Source organism: Dendrobates tinctorius, unplaced genomic scaffold (genome assembly GCF_039654945.1).
Source record: "Dendrobates tinctorius isolate UK_male_01 unplaced genomic scaffold, ASM3965494v1 ptg000360l, whole genome shotgun sequence".
Lineage (NCBI taxonomy): Eukaryota > Metazoa > Chordata > Amphibia > Anura > Dendrobatidae > Dendrobates > Dendrobates tinctorius.
The window spans coordinates 2,999,478-3,015,745 of NW_027362026.1; the positions used below are offsets into that span (position 1 = coordinate 2,999,478).

At 43.9% G+C, this 16,268-nt stretch overlaps 1 protein-coding gene across 5 annotated transcripts in view; it reads right to left on the reverse strand.

Annotated features, from left to right (window-relative positions):
* Nucleotides 1–2,784: 2,784 nt before the first annotated feature.
* The window catches only part of IFI35 (interferon induced protein 35), a 118,275-nt gene continuing 104,791 nt past the window's right edge, over nt 2,785–16,268 (reverse strand). For all 5 annotated transcript variants that reach the window (XM_073562603.1, XM_073562605.1, XM_073562604.1 and 2 more), the window contains 3 exons: nt 7,741–7,927; nt 6,456–6,565; nt 2,785–3,661 (listed from right to left, as the gene is read on the reverse strand). In XM_073562603.1, the coding sequence (XP_073418704.1) occupies nt 3,455–3,661; nt 6,456–6,565; nt 7,741–7,927 (504 nt within the window). In that variant the 3' untranslated portion in view covers nt 2,785–3,454. The remainder of the gene's footprint in view (nt 3,662–6,455; nt 6,566–7,740; nt 7,928–16,268) is intronic.

Below are 16,268 nucleotides of genomic sequence, written 5' to 3' on the forward strand. Positions count from 1 at the left end.
CAAAGCTAGGAGGGATAGCTAATACTAGAGAAGAGAGAGAGAGGATTCAAAAAGATTTAAATAAACTGGAGAAGTGGGCAGCAACTAACAGAATGGTTTTTAACAGGGAGAAATGCGAAGTACTACATCTGGGCAATAAAAATGAAAAAAGCATATATAGAATGGGAGGAATAGGGCTAAGTGACAGCACATGTGAAAAAGACTTGGGTATACTAATAGATCACAGACTGAATATGAGTCAACAGTGTGATGCAGCAGCAAAAAAGGCAAATGCAATTCTAGGATGTATTAACAGAAGCATACAGTCTAGATCACGTGAAGTAATTATTTCCCTCTACTCCTCTTTGGTCAGACCTCATCTGGAATATTGTGTCCAATTTTGGGCACCACATTTTAAAAAAGACATCAACAAACTGGAGCAAGTTCAGAAAAGAGCGACCAGAATGGTGACCGGTCTGCAAACCCTGTCTTATGAGGAAAGGTTGCAGGATTTGGGAATGTTTAGTTTGCAAAAGAGAAGACTGAGAGGAGACTTAATAGCTGTCTACAAATATCTAAAGGGCTGTCACATTGTAGAAGGATCAACTTTATTCTCATTTGCACAAGGAAAGACTAGAAGCAATGGGATGAAGCTGAATGGGAGGAGACACAGATTAGATATTAGAAAAAACTTTTTGACAGTTAGAGTGATCAATGAGTGGAACAGGCTGCCACGAGAAGTGGTGAGTTCTCCTTCAATGGAAGTCTTCAAACAGAGGCTGGACAGACATCTAACTGGGATGATTTAGCGAATCCTGCTTTGAGCAGGGGGTTGGACCAGATGGCCCAGGAGGTCCCTTCCAACTCTACGATTCTATGATTCTATGATTATGACAGATCCTAATCGGTTATTATAGCTTAGGATTCCATATGAACCATCACCACCCCATGATTGCATTGCAGGGGGAACCAATGTTGTGAAGGAAGGAGCCCCCTCCCTCTCACAACCATCTAGATCAGAGGTCTCAAACACGCGGCCCCTGAGGCAGGCATCTGAGTCCCGCGGTGCTCCACATGTCTCACTCCCTGGGGCAGAGGGAAGGCGCGCATTCAGGAGCGTGCGATCCGAGATGGCTGTTCTGTGTGCACACTCTGCACAGGACCTGGGATGGGGTCACAAGAGGGGGAGGAGTCAGGAGTCACATGATCAGGGGTCTCCGCGTATGCAAGACGCTGCTGTCTGTGCGGGGTCAGGAGGGGTTTACAGGGTGTACGGAGCAGAGCCGTGTGTACGAGGTGTATGGAGCAGAGCCGTGTGTACGAGGTGTATGGAGCAGAGCCATGCCGTGTGTGTACAGAGCCGCATGTGAACGAGGTGTATGGAGCAGAGCCGTGTGTGTACGAGGTGTGAGGAGCCACGTGTGTATGGAGCAGAGCCGTGTGTACGAGGTGTATGGAGCAGAGCCATGCCGTGTGTGTACAGAGCCGCATGTGAACGAGGTGTATGGAGCAGAGCCGTGTGTGTACGAGGTGTGCGGAGCCACGTGTGTATGGAGCAGAGCCGTGTGTGTACGAGGTGTGCGGAGCCACGTGTGTATGGAGCAGAGCCGTGTGTGTACGAGGTGTGCGGAGCCACGTGTGTATGGAGCAGAGCCGTGTGTGTACGAGGTGTATGGAGCAGAGCCATGCCGTGTGTGTACAGAGCCGCATGTGAACGAGGTGTATGGAGCAGAGCCGCGTGTGTACGAGGTGTGCGGAGCCACCAGTGTACGGGGCGGAGCCGCGTGTGTACGAGGCGTACGGGGCGGAGCCGCGTGTGTACGGGGCGGAGCCGCGTGTGTACGGGGCGTACGGGGCGGAGCCGCGTGTGTACGGGGCGTAATAAGTTTGAAAGGAATGTGGCCCCCCAGCTCAAATATTTTTTTTATGTGCGGCCCATTTACTCTGCTGAGTTTGAGACCCCTGATCTAGATGCTGTGGCCGCTATCGACCACAACACAGCATTTAAAGGGTTGAACAGTCAGGATCAGCGCTGGCACCAACCAGTTCAGCTGTCAGTGATTGACCGGGCTCTGCTCCTGTGCCCACACGATTACCATGACATACATTTATCATATTGTGGGAACAGCTTCACAATTATGATATAGGATATATATGGAAGAGGTATTTTCCATCTATAATATCAAAGTTCATTGGCCCAAAATCGCACATCCGTGAAATATAAACCATGCTTGCAATATCCAGCCAGATCCCCGGGTCTCCTGACCTGAGTTCTGCCTCACAGACATATGTTAGGCAGCTTTCTCACATTAGGAAACTCGGCCAGGTATCAAACATAAAAAGTCAATGCATATCAGCACTGCTAATCCTAGAAGACCTGATGGTAGTGGATACTATATATGGGGTAGTGGATACTGTATATGGGATAATGGAGAAAAAACATTAGTGCACTAATTCTCATGAAAAAAAAACATGTAGCATATGGGAAATACATGAGGTAGAGACGACACTCGCTGTCTAAAAAAACTTTCCTCTATGCCATTACAATAAGAGCAGTAGAATGGGACATGGCAGAGGAGGGATCCGAAGGCTAGAGGCGACCGCTGTTGGCCAGGTATTGCGATCCGAGCACAGTGCATGTTTAATCTATGCGTCTAACCAGCTTTCCTAGTATCAAAGTGTCAAATAATGAATAAAGTGCAAGTTTGGTACCAATATAATCAGTAAAATTAGAAGGCTGGAAGTTACATATGTTAATTTTTTGGGTGTTACATAAACTAGCTTGAAGTGAATCAAAGAAGTGTATATTTTCTGGCCATTTTTCACTTTATTATGATGACAAGGTGAAAAAATACTTACATTAAATCAGATGATGAATGAGTTAACACAGTGACAGGTTATAGTCAGGTACCAAGAAACAACTGAACAGGATATAAGACATCAAGTAAAATAGGTCACATTAAATCTACACTTTAACTATTCGCATAGAATGGTGTTGAGCTGTACAATGGAGAAAGCCATGGAGCAGCCCTGCATCCATATTAATGAGGTGCTAATGCCCCCAGGGTGCACAGCCAGGGTGCAGAATTAAGGAGTCTCTGGGCACACCCAGTATACCAGAATAGACTGTATTGTTATCTGTTGCATGCATTCACTGATACACTGTCTTTATTTTACACCCCATCCCATCTTCACCATAATTAAACCTACTTAGAAACAAACCTATTTTGCATTATGGCAGAAAATCACTCTGGGGGAACTGGATTGGAGTTAAGCTAAATTTTGAGACTTTTTAAAAAGTTGCAATTAATGAATCAGATAAAAACATGTGGAATCACTAAACTCTGCCCTCAAAAGGTGAGCACATGTGGAATAGACTTCAAATAAGGCGCAAATGAAAAAAAAAGGCACAAAACTATAGAGAAAAAACAAGCACAAAGGCCATGATGAATCGGGGCCTTAGTTTTTCTGAGAATCATTCTTTTTGTGAGGCGGCGTCATCATCTTCAAACACAGCTATAGTGTTCTTCCCCTTTGGACAATATAGAAATGACTGCACCTCTCCTCCACCATTCACTCCCATCTGAAAGTGGATCTCCAAAAGATCCTTTAGGGTTTCTTCATCTGTAATATCAGGAATCCCCGTGATCAAGACGGTCCGGTTACACTGCAATCTCTTTATCTGCAAGAAACAAAACAAACGTACGGTGAGGAGGGTTAGAACACAGACGCAGGGTGCGTAACCTGTAATACAGGGAGTGTAACCTGTAACACAGGGAGGAGTGTATGCTAGTTTTAGAAGGTGAAAAAGTTGCCAATTTTGGGGCAATGATTTCCCATGTTTAGTGGTTTTGAACTTCTCTTGCCACACACAAGTGGGAAGGATTAGTGCAAAGGGGCTAAACACTGGCAAAGATGGTGTAACATCTACTAATTACATTAATTTTGTAAAACCTTCTTGAAAATGAGCATGGCTATGTTGAGTTGTAAGATATGCCGGCTTTATAAGTGACATGAACTATTTTTTTTGAGGGCAAAATAAAGGTGTAACACATTGCAAGCCTTGCACTGCAATAAGGAATACAGAGGCCAGAAGTCCGAGAGCACCACTGTGATACAGTAGGTGCATCTTATGAATGCCTGGACTTGGTTTATAATGTCGAAATTTGTGAATAATCCCATGTGGCACCTAAAATATATGGCATGGGCACCTTGGGTCCTTCAGTGTGAGATACACTCTATGTAGAAGCTTTTTGTTGTGTCTATGAATTGCAGCCATGAACACTGGACCTCACTGTGTTAAAAGGAATGTGGCTTCAGAAAATGACCTACGTTTTCATAGATAAGGGTGCCTATTATTATAAACAGTTTTCGGATATGAAACGTGCTCCAGATCAGTGTGGGCCCAGGTCTTGAGACCATCACTGATTGGTTAAAAATACTGCACTACAATGCGCAGCTTCTGCATGTCCTGCATGCGCAGAGCAGTGTAAAGGCAAAATAGGAAGTCTCTGAGTCCATCGTGGAGTATGGACACATAGATTTAGTATTGAGCAGTATCACTCATGATCAAGATTCCATTGATCGACAGCACTACAGCCCCTTTAATATATAAGAAGTTTTTACAAATAATAGAGACACTTCAAATGTATTTTTAGAACTTTTTTTTTTAAAGCTTTTATATCACTATATTTAAAAATAAATACACAGACAATTTGCCATTTTCATACTGGACACTAGGGGGAATATTAGACTCTTAGTTCCTGTGGGCCCACGTTGCATTTTTTAAGCATTTCCACCGCGTTTTTGCCGTTGCGGAAACGCTTAAAAAAAACGCTAACAAAACGCATCATATTGATTTTCAATGCAATCCGCAATTGCTGTGCCCATGCAGCCGATTTTTCCGCTGCGGAATCGTATCACGGTAAAATCCGCAGCATTTCCATTAATTTTGCGGAATCGCAGCGATTTCGCCACCATAGGATTGCATTGAAATGCTCACTTTACGCATGTGACTATGCCCACCATGCGTAAGGTGAGCGTTTCATGTGCGAATGGTACCCAGGGTCTGGAGGAGAGGAAACTGTCCTCCATGCCATGGGTACCATACTCCTGTAAAAAACAGATTTAAAATAAAAAACAGTGATATACTCACCTTCTCATGGCCCCCGGAGTCCTCCCGGCCCTCAGCGGAGCTGCCAGCAAGTTCCATTCCCAGGGATGCATTGCGCGAATGACCTCTGATGACACAGCGGTCTCTCGTAACCGCTACGTCATCAGAGGTCATTCGCGCAATGCATCCCTGGGAACGGAGCTTGCTGGCAGCTCCGCTGAGGGCCGGGAGAACTCTGGAGGCAATGAGAAGATGAGTATATCACTATTTTTTATTATTTTTAACATTATATCTTATTACTACTGATGCCGCATAGGCAGCATCAATAGTAAAACGTTGGTCACACTTGTCAACCACTATGATTGACAAGTGTGACCTGTCAATCACTTTCCAAGCAATGCTTCAAATCGCTTGGAAAAGCGCCAGCAGTCTGCAAGCTAAAAACGCTTGCAAAACGCATGTGTTTTGCACGAAAATGCATGCAAATTCCTAAAGCATTTTACCCGGGGCGGGGAGCTGCGGAAATGCTGTGGACAATTCCGTAGCAATTCTGCAACGTGGGCACATGGCCTAAGGCTTCTAAGCGTCTGCTCTGAGCATGCTTTGTTCTGGTGGATCCAGGGTTATCAGATGGTTACAGAGATGTTACAATTCATTGTAGTTCTCTCTGTGGTGATAATAAGACTGCTGTTAAAGCACCACTCCAGCGGTTATTTTATTTCAGTCCTGGAGCGGTGCTACCAATCTAAGTTCCCAGACCCTATTATTATACTTACCAGACACCGTCTTCAGTTGTTCCTGGCGCCGCTCCAGCCTCGCGCTGCCATCTTGGGACCAAAACTTCTTACTGACCAGAAGTCAAAGATAATGATCACAATCTCTCAGTGTAAGTCTATGGGAGTCTTGTTCTGGCTCTCATAGACTCACATTGAGTTGTGACTTCCGGATCTCTCTAGCAAACACTGTAGCAATCCGGTAGGTCACAAACTGCAGAAGACGAGCGGAGTGGTGCCGATAACAGATGAGGATGGCAGATGGTAGTATAAGACTAGAGGCAGGGAACTTAGATTAGTAGCACCACTTCAGTGCTTCAATAAAAATAATGCTGGAGTGGTGCTTTAAGATCATTAAACGTGAGTCTAATATTAGGCATGGTAGACAGTATGAAAATGTCAAGCTTTCTGATTTTATAGATGAAAAAAACCTTGATCGTTGGCTGCCAACATGTAGGAGACAGGATCAGCCTAATGTGTATTGGCTTGGTATATAATCCTTTGTGCATATGATCTTGCCTATACAACAGTAAATAGCAATCACTTCTGACATGCACAGGATATGTGAGTTCAGCACCCATTTTTCTTACGTCGTGTCTTGTAATGTTGCTATCTAAAGATGGAGATACACAGACTTGGTGCTTTTTTTGTTCTCCAAATGGCATATCATACTTCTTTTTTTCCACCAGCCGTGGTGCAACTGTAATGGATTAAAATAAAGAGATAAGATGCTTGATCCAAATGACCAGAACACATACACGCCTTTCTTTTTATGACGGAGGTCCCAAATAAAGCACTGTGCAAAAGTTCTTGGCAAGTGCGAGAGAAAATGCTTTAACGTAAAAATGCTTTCAAAAATAGAAGTGTTAATGGATTATTTTTAGTAATTAACAATATGGAAAGTGAACTAACTAGAAATCTAAGTCAAATCAATATTTGGTGTGACCAGCCTTTGCCTTCAATTCTAGCTACACTTGCACTCAGGTCTGAGGGAACTCGGCAGGAAGGTTGTTCCAAACATCTTGGAGAACCAACCACAGATCTTCTGTGGATGTAGGCTTCCACAAATCCTTTTGTCTCCTCCTGTAATCCCAGAGCCCTGATCTCCTCATCACTGAGTCTGTCTGGGGTTACATGAAGTGACAGAAGGATTTGTACAAGCGACATCCACATAAGACTTTACTTCAAGAACTGTGTGCAAGTGTATCTACAAGAATTGATGCATTAATTATAATAGATGCCATAAATAAGCATAAAATATAATGCAAATCTAAGACAGCCCAGAGCTGGCACAGTTTTGACTTTTTGCATGCAGAAGACCAGAGAAGTACAATTTACTACAGCTAACTCTGTGTTAACTGCCATATAACACAGCAGTCCATTTATATCACCCAGCTGGCAGCATTAAACAACCATGATGAGCTATTAGTTTGCTGATCAGCAGTTGTTTATTAGCCAGGTTACACAGGCCAAAAATGTTTCAGACATGCACTGGAAAATATGCAATACATTGTTCTGTGCACATAGTCTGCCATTGTTCTCGTCAGCGTAGGTCTACTATAGACTGTGCTGCCGAGAATTATCAACTTCTGTGCAGACTAAAGGATAATTTCACCTGATGATTAAGTGTTTTAAGCTTGTTCATTGGGCGATTGGCAGCCTGTTTACACCGCTCGCTCGTAGTGAAACCCCTGTTCACGAAAATCTCTCGGTGTAAATGGACCCTTATTAAACTGCCCTGATAATTCAGATTTGTAAACCTGATCTGATCCCGTCACCACATACACTTTCACTATCATCAGGTCCTGCAGTCTTTATATGCTATCACATGAGCGCTCAGAACACAAGAATTCACTACATGACATGTCTTTCTACCTCCTTCGTTTGCAAATGTTAAAATGGCGCTCCTGGAGTCTGCAAGAAACTCTCTGTGCTCAACTTCTCCGCCGCCATGTTTGGTTTTGCCAAAAAATAGCTCCAGTTTGTCGAGGAGAACTTCTTCAGATACAGAAGCTGGAAGATTAGACACCAGAATCTTCTGTGGGCTCAGGCTCATATCCATCTGTATGTTAGCAAATGAGATTCTGAGTAATGCAGGAATTTCTATCAGTTCACCATGCAGTATTACCTTGTTGTATCATTGTTGAATTCCTGGCTATATATACACATGCAACAGCTAGAGACCAAAATAGTCTTCTATTATTATTCATTAACTATTAGTATTCACATCTCCAAGATTCTATCCCAACATGTAATATGCGTAATAATACTATTAGCAAATACCTCCAATTAGAAATGTAGTATAGTTCTTCTGATTCACTATTTTGGTTACCCCATGTGAGGGCATTGCAGGACCTTAGGTTTCCATGGTTATGACCGCCAGTAACTAGCTAACTGTCACTATATGAGGGGTCGTAGCCATGGATACCTAAGCTACTGCAATGTCTGCACATGAGGTAAGTGACATAGCTTATCAGGAGAACTTTACTACATTTCTAATTGGAGATATTTGCTAATATCATTATTATTACACATACTACATATTGGAATGAGACCTTGGAGATGTTAATACCCCTTTAAATGTATTTATTTTCAGGTAAGTTGGATCAATTGTCTGCCGGACATTTCTAAAACAGTTTTCTCAGGGAGAATAAATTAATCTGCTTCAGTTTGAAATGTTTTTTCCTCCCCTTCTTCCAAGAGTCATCATTTTTTTTTTTTTTTTTTGCCTACATGGCCATATGATAGCTATTAACCCCTTCATGACCAAGCCTATTTTGACCTTAATGACCAAGCCATTTTTTGCAATTCTGACCAGTGCCGCTTTATGAGATAACAACTCAGGAACGCTTCAACGCATCCTAGCGATTCTGAGAATGTTTTTTCTTGACATATTGGGCTTCATGTTAGTGGTAAAATTAGGTCGATAATTTTTGCGTTTATTTGTGAAAAAATCAGAAATTTGGTGAAAATTTCACAATTTTCAAATTTTGATTTTTTTATTCTGTTAAACCAGAGAGTTATGTGACACAAAATAGTTACTAAATAACATTTCCCACATGTCTACTTTACATCTGCACACTTTTGGAAACAAAATATTTTTTTGTTAGGAAGTTATAAGGAGTTAAAAGTTGACCAGCGATTTCTCATTTTTACAATAAAATTTACAAAACCATTTTTCTAGGGACCACCTCACATTTGAAGTCACTTTGAGGGGTCTATATGGCAGAAAATACCCAAAAGTGACACCATTCTAAAAACTGCACCCCTCAAGCTACTCAAAACCACATTCAAGAAGATTATTAACCCTTCAGGTGTTTCACAGGAACTAAAGCAACGTGGAAAGAAAAAATGGACATTTTAATTTTTCCAACAAAAATTTTCTTTTAGCATCAATTTTTTCATTTTCACATGGGCAACAGGATAAAATGGATCATAAAATTTGTTGGGCAATTTCTCCTGAGTACACCGATACCTCATATGTGGTCATAAACCACTGTTTGGGCGCACGGCAGGGCTCAGAAGGGAAGGAGCGCCATTTGACTTTACGAATGGAAAATATGCTGGAATATTTAGCGGTTGCCATGTCACGTTTGGAGAGCCCCTGTGTGCATAAACATTGGAGCTCCTCCACAAGTGACCCCATTTTGGAAACTAGATCCCCCAAGGAACTTATCTAGATGCATAGTGATCACTTTGAACCCCCAGGTACTTCACAAATTGATCTGTAAAAAAAAAAAAAGTACTTGTTTTTCACAAAAATTTTCTTTTAGCCTCAGTTTTTTCATTTTCACATGGGCAACAGGATAAAATGGATCCTAAAATTTGTTGAGCAATTTCTCCTGAGTACACCGATACTTCATTTGTGGTCATAAACCACTGTTTGGGCGCACGGCAGGGTCCGGAAGGGAAGGAGCACCATTTGACTTTTTGAATGGAAAATTAGCTCCAATCGTTATCGGACACCATGTCGCGTTTGGAGAGCCCCTGTGCACCTAAACATTGGAGCTCCCCCACAAGTGACCCCATTTTGGAAACTAGACCCCCTAAGGAACTTATCTATATGTGTAGTGAGCACTTTGAACCCCCAAATGCTTCACAAAAGTTTATAACACAGAGCAGTGAAAATAAAAAATAATTTTTTTTTCCTCAAAAATGATTTTTAGCACACTATTTTTAATTTTCACAAGGCTAACAGGAGAAATTGGACCCCAAAAGTTGCTGTCCAGTTTGTCCTGAGTACGCTGGTACCCCATATGTGGGGGGGGAACCACTGTTTGGGCATACGGCATGGGCTCAGAAGGGAAGAAGCGCCATTTGACTTTTTGAAATGCAAATTACTTCTAATCGTTAGCGGACACCATGTCGTGTTTGGAGAGCCCCTGTGTGCCTAAACATTGGAGCTCCCCCACAAATGACCCCATTTTGGAAACTAGACCCCCTAAGGAACTTATCTAGATGCATACTGAGCACTTTGAACCCCCAAGTGCTTCACAAAAGTTTATAACGCAGAGCTGTGAAAATAAAAAATATTTTTTTTTCCTAAAAAAAAAAATGATTTTTAGCCATCAATTTTTTTTTTTCACAAGGGTAGCAGGATAAATTGGACCCCAAAAGTTGTTGTCCAGTTTGTCCTGAGTACGCTTTTACCCCATATGTGGGTGGGGACCACTGTTTAGGTACACGTCGGGGCTCGGAAGGGAAGTAGTGACATTATGAAATGCTGACTTTGATGGAATGGTCTGCGGGCATCATGTAACATTTGCAGAGCCCCTGATGTACCTAAACTGTGGAACCCCCCCACAAGTGACCCCATTTTGGAAACTAGACTCCCCAAGGAACTTATCTAGATGTGTGGTGAGCACCTTGAACCCCCAAGCGCGTCACAGAAGTTTATAACGCAGAGCCATGAAAATAAAAAATAATCTTTTTTCCTCAAAAACATGAATTTTTGTGAGTACTCACCGTAAAATCCTTTTCTCCGAGACGCTCATTGGGGGACACAGACTGTGGGTGTGTGCTACTGCCGTCTGGAGGCTGACACTAGGCATACAAAAAACAAGTTAGCTCCTCCTCCGCCGCATACACCCTCGCCCCGATAGCGGGCGGAAACCAGTTTAGTGCAAAAGCAGTAGGAGAACATCCATAAATTAACCTTAATGCAGAAAATCATATGTCTGAAAAAGGACCACCCTACATTAAATAAGGAATTATACTAATTAAATAAACAAGAGCCAACTGGCTATCAGGGTGGGTGCTGTGTCCCCCAATGAGGGTCTAGGAGAAAAGGATTTTACGGTGAGTACTCACAAAAATCCATGTTTCTCCTTCGTCTCATTGGGGGACACAGACTGTGGGACGTCCTAAAGCAGTCCCTGGGTGGGAGGACAACTCACCGATCCAAGCCGCATGCCCTCCTGTCTAAAGGTGTGCCACTGCTGCTTGGAGAATTTTCCTACCCAGGCTCGCATCCCACGAGGCCTGAGTATGCACATTGTAATGTTTACAAAAAGTGTGCAGGCTGGACCAGGTTGCTGCTTTGCATACCTGCTCTGCCCGAGTAGAGTGCGCCCCTATCCCTGTTGGAATCGGTGCGCCTCCAATACGGTAAGCCTCCTGAATAGTTAGGCGAATCCATCTGGCTATGGTTGACCGTGAGGCTGCGAGACCCTTCCTGCGCCCTTCGGGAATCACAAACGAGTCTGTCTGGCGAAAAGGTGCTGTCCTTGACACGTACCTCCTGAGAGCTCTTACCAGATCTAAAGAGTGGAGCGCCCTTTCCACTCTGTGTACTGGCGCTGGACAAAACGAAGGCAGAACAATGTCCTAATTAATATGGAAAGAGGACACGACCTTCAGCAGAAAAGGCGGCGGTGGTCTGAGGAGTACTTTATCCTTAAAAAAAGTCAGAAAAGGAGCTCTGCAAGATAATGCTCCTAACTTTGAGACCCGCCTAATGGAAGTTATGGCTACCAAGAATACAACCTTCCTGGAGAGATATGACAATGAAATTTCCTGTAACGGTTCAAACGGGGCTTCCTGTAGGACACCCAGGACCAGGTTAAGGTCCCAGGCGTCTATGGGTGCTCTATAGGGGGGCACCAAATGAGAAACCCCTTAAATGAACGTCCTGACCTGCATATTGGTAGCGATCTTTTGCTGAAAAAGAACCGACAAGGCCGATATCTGCCTCCTAAGGGAACTCGGCGCCAACCCTGCGTCTAGGCCGGACTGCAGAAAAGCCAGGATGTTGGGGACCGAAAAGGATAATGGCGCAACCCCGTGTTCTCGACACCAATGAAAGAAAACCTTCCAAGTGTTATGATAAATTCTCGCCGAGGCCGGCTTCCGGGCGCTAACCATTGACGCAACCACTTCACGCCCAAATCCCGCCTGGGTCAGAATCCAAGATTCAACGGCCATGCCGTCAAAGCCAGGGCCCCTAAGTTCGGGTGGCAGATCGGCCCCTGAGACAGTAAATCTGGCCGTTCCAGTAGGCGCCAAGGCACGTCTGCGAGGAGCTGCACTTGATCCGCGTACCATACTCGACGGGGCCAGTCCGGGGCCAGCAGAATTGCCGGGACCCCCTCTGTCTTGATCTTTCTGACTGCTTCAATAAGACTGTCTACCGTCTCCCGGTACCCCGGGGTATCCAGGTCCAAGGATTCTTCCCAGTCATCACCTGAACTCTGCTCGCTCCCAGAACATGGTGACGGTGAGCGAGATGCCGCACTCACGGATGCTGAGGCATCGGAGGGGCCTGGAGACGCTGTACGGGCTCTTTTCCTGTGCGTCTGCCTAGAGAGTGTGCGGCCCCTGCAGGCCGGAGGCTCTTGTGAGGTGGATGACCCCTCCCAAACAGGCGAGCCGTTGTCTCTACCCCTATCCGGGGCATGAAGGGTCTCAATCGCCTTCGTGAGCGAAACCATGGACCGAGAGAGTGATAACGCCCATTCTGGGGGTTCCAGACCCCTGGGCTCTGTCGCAGGGGAGGGCTCCTGGGCGCGTTCGGAGTTGCAGGCTTCACATAACTTAATAGTCTGCGCTCGTGGGAACATAACCCCACAGGAAACGCATGCGGCATAAAGGAACATGTGCGTTTTTCCTTTTCCAGACATACTGCTGGCGTCGGCCCACACACAAAAAATCCCTTAACCCCTTCCTGACATGAGACGTACTATCCCGTCCATGGGACCCGGGCCCCTATGCCCATGGACGGGATAGTACGTCTACCGCGATCAGCGGCGCCCACGTGGTGAGCGCCGCTGATCGCGGCCGGGTGTCAGCTGATTATCACAGCTGACACCCGGCACAATGTGTCAGGGGCGGTCACGGACCGCCCCCGACACGTTAACCCCTTGCACACCGCGATCACGCGTGGTGTACCGGGGGTTATAGGGAAGCATCGGCAGGGAGGGGGCTCCATCCGTGCTTCCCTGAGCCCACCACGGCAGCGCAATGTGCAGCGCTGCTGCCGGGGGCTCCTTTCCTGCAAGCCCCCGAATCCAAGATGGCGACGGCATGAGGAAGCCTTCTGCAGTGCCTGTGACAGATTGCTGATCTGTCACAGTGATCTGTGATGTGACAGATCAGCGATCTGTCACAGGACAGTGATGTCCCACCTGGGACTATTTAATAAAGTAAAAAAAAAAAAAAAAAAAAGTGTTAAAATAAATTTAAAAAAAATCGCCAAATAAATTAGAAAAAAAAAAAAATATTCCCCCAAATAAATCCATTTTTTAGAAATAAAAAAAACAAAACAATAAAAGTACACATATTAGGTATCGCCGCGTCCGTAACGACCCGCCCTATAAAACTGTCCCATTAGTTAACCCCTTTAGCGAAGCCCTTAAAAAATAAAAATAAAAAACGAAGCAAAAAATAATGATTTATTATCATACCGCCAAACAAAAAGTGTAATAACGCGCGATCAAAAAGACGCATATAAATATCCATGGTACCACTGAAAACGTCATCTTGTCCCGCAAAAAACGAGCTGCCACACAGCATCATCCGCAAAAAAATAAAAAAGTTATAGCTCGCAGAATAAAGCGATGCAAAAATAATTATTTTTTATATAAAATACTTTTCATTGCATAAAAGCGCCAAAACATAAAAAAACGACCTAAATGAGGTATCGCTGTAACCGTACTGACCCGAAGAATAAAACCGCTTTATCAATTTTATCGCAAACGGAATGGTGTAAACGCACCCCCCCAAAAGAAATTCATGAAACGCTGGTTTTTGTTCATTCTGCGTCCCAAAAATCGGAATAAAAAGCGATCAAAAAATGTCACGTGCCCGAAAATGGTACCAATAAAAAAGTCAACTCGTCCCGCAAAAAATAAGACCTCACATGACTCGGTGGGTCAAAATACGGAAAAATTAGAGCTCTCAATATGTGGTGATGCAAAAACTATTTTTACAATAAAAAGCGTCTTTTAGCGTGTGACAGCCGCCAAACATAAAAACCGCCATAAATAGTAAATCAAACCTCCCGTTATCACCCCCTTAGTTAGGGAAAAATAATAAAATAAAAAAAATGTATTTATTTCCATTTGGGCTAGGGTTAGGGCTAGGGTTAGGGCTAGGGCTGAGATTAGGGTTAGGGGTGTGTTGGGGTTTGGGTTGGAGTTAGAATTGGGGGTTTCCACTGTTTGGGCACATCAGGGGGTCTCCAAATGCAACATGGCGTCTGATCTCAATTCCAGCCAATTCTGAGTTGAAAAAGTCAAATGGTGCTCCTTCCCTTCCAAGCTCTGCCATGCACCCAAACAGTGTTTTACCCCCACATGTAGGGTATCAGCCTACTCAGGACAAATTGCAAAACAATTTTTGGGGTCCAATTTCTCCTATTACCCTTAGGAAAATAAAAAAATTGGGGGCAAAAAATATCATTTTTGTGGAAAAAAATGATTTTTTTTATTTTCATGCCCGGGCATTATAAACTTCTGTGAAGCCCTTGGGGGTTCAAAGTGCTCACCACACATCTAGATAAGTTCCTTAGGGGGTCTCGTTTCCAAAATGGGGTCATTTGTGGGGGTTTCCACTGTTTAGGTACATTAGGGGCTCTCCAAAGGCAACATGACACCTGCAGACCATTCCATCAAAATCTGCATTCCAAAACGTCACTACTTCCCTTCCGAGCCCTGACGTGTGCCCATACAGTAGTTTTCTCCCACATATGGGGTATCAGCATACTCAGGACAAATTGGACAACAACTTTTGGGGTCCAATTTCTCCTGGTACCCATGGGAAAATAAAAAAATGGTGACTAAAAGATCATGTTTGTGGAAAAAATACAAATTTTTTATTTTCACGCCCGGGCGTTATAAACTTCTGTGAAGCACTGGGGGGTTCAAAGTGCTCACCACACATCTAGATAAGTTCCTTGGGGGGTCTAGTTTACAAAATGGTGTCATTTGTGGGGTGTTTCCACTGTTTAGGTACATCAGGGTTTTTCCAATCGCGACATGGTGTCCGATCTCAATTCCAGCCAAAAACGTCAAATGGCGCTGCTTCCCTTCCGAGCTCTGCCATGCGCCCAAATAGTGGTTTACCCCCACATGTGGGGTATCAGCGTACTCAGGACAAATTGCACAATAACTTTTAGGGTGCGGTTACCCTTGGAAAAATAAGAATTGAGGGTGAAAAGATCATTTTCGTGGAAAAAGTATGATTTTTTAAATGTACAGCTTTATGTTATAAACTTCTGTGAAGCCCTTGGGGGTTCAAAGTTCTCACCACACATCTAGATAAGTTCCTTAGGGGGTCTAGTTTCCAAAATGGTCTCATTTGTGGGGGGTTTCCACTGTTTTGGTACATCAGGGACTCTCCAAACGTGACATGGCATCCGATCTGAATTCCAGCCAATTTTGCATTGAAAAAGTCAAACGGCGCTCCTTCCATTCTGAGCTCTGCCATGTGCCGAAACAGTCGTTCCCCCCCACATATCAGGTATCAGCGTACTCAGGACAAATTGCACAATAACTTTTGCAGTCCAATTTCTCCTGTTACCCTTGGTAAAATAAAAAAAATTGAACCTGAAGTATTTTTTTTGTGAAAAAAAGTTAGATGTTCATTTTTTTTTTTAAATATTCGAAAAAAATTCCTGTGACGCACCTAAAGGGTTAATAAACTTCTTGAATGTGGTTTTGAGCACCTTAAGGGGTGCAGTTTTTAGAATGGTGTCACTTTTGGGTATTTTCTATCATAGAGACCCCTCAAAGTGACCTCAAATGTGATGTGGTCCTAAAAATAAAATGGTGTTGTAAAAATGAGAAATCGCTGGTCAACTTTTAACCCTTTGGTTCCAAAATTGTACTGATGTAAAGTAAACATGTGGGAAATGTTAGTTATCAAGTTTTTTGTGTGCTGTATCTCTGTGATTTAAGGGCATAAAA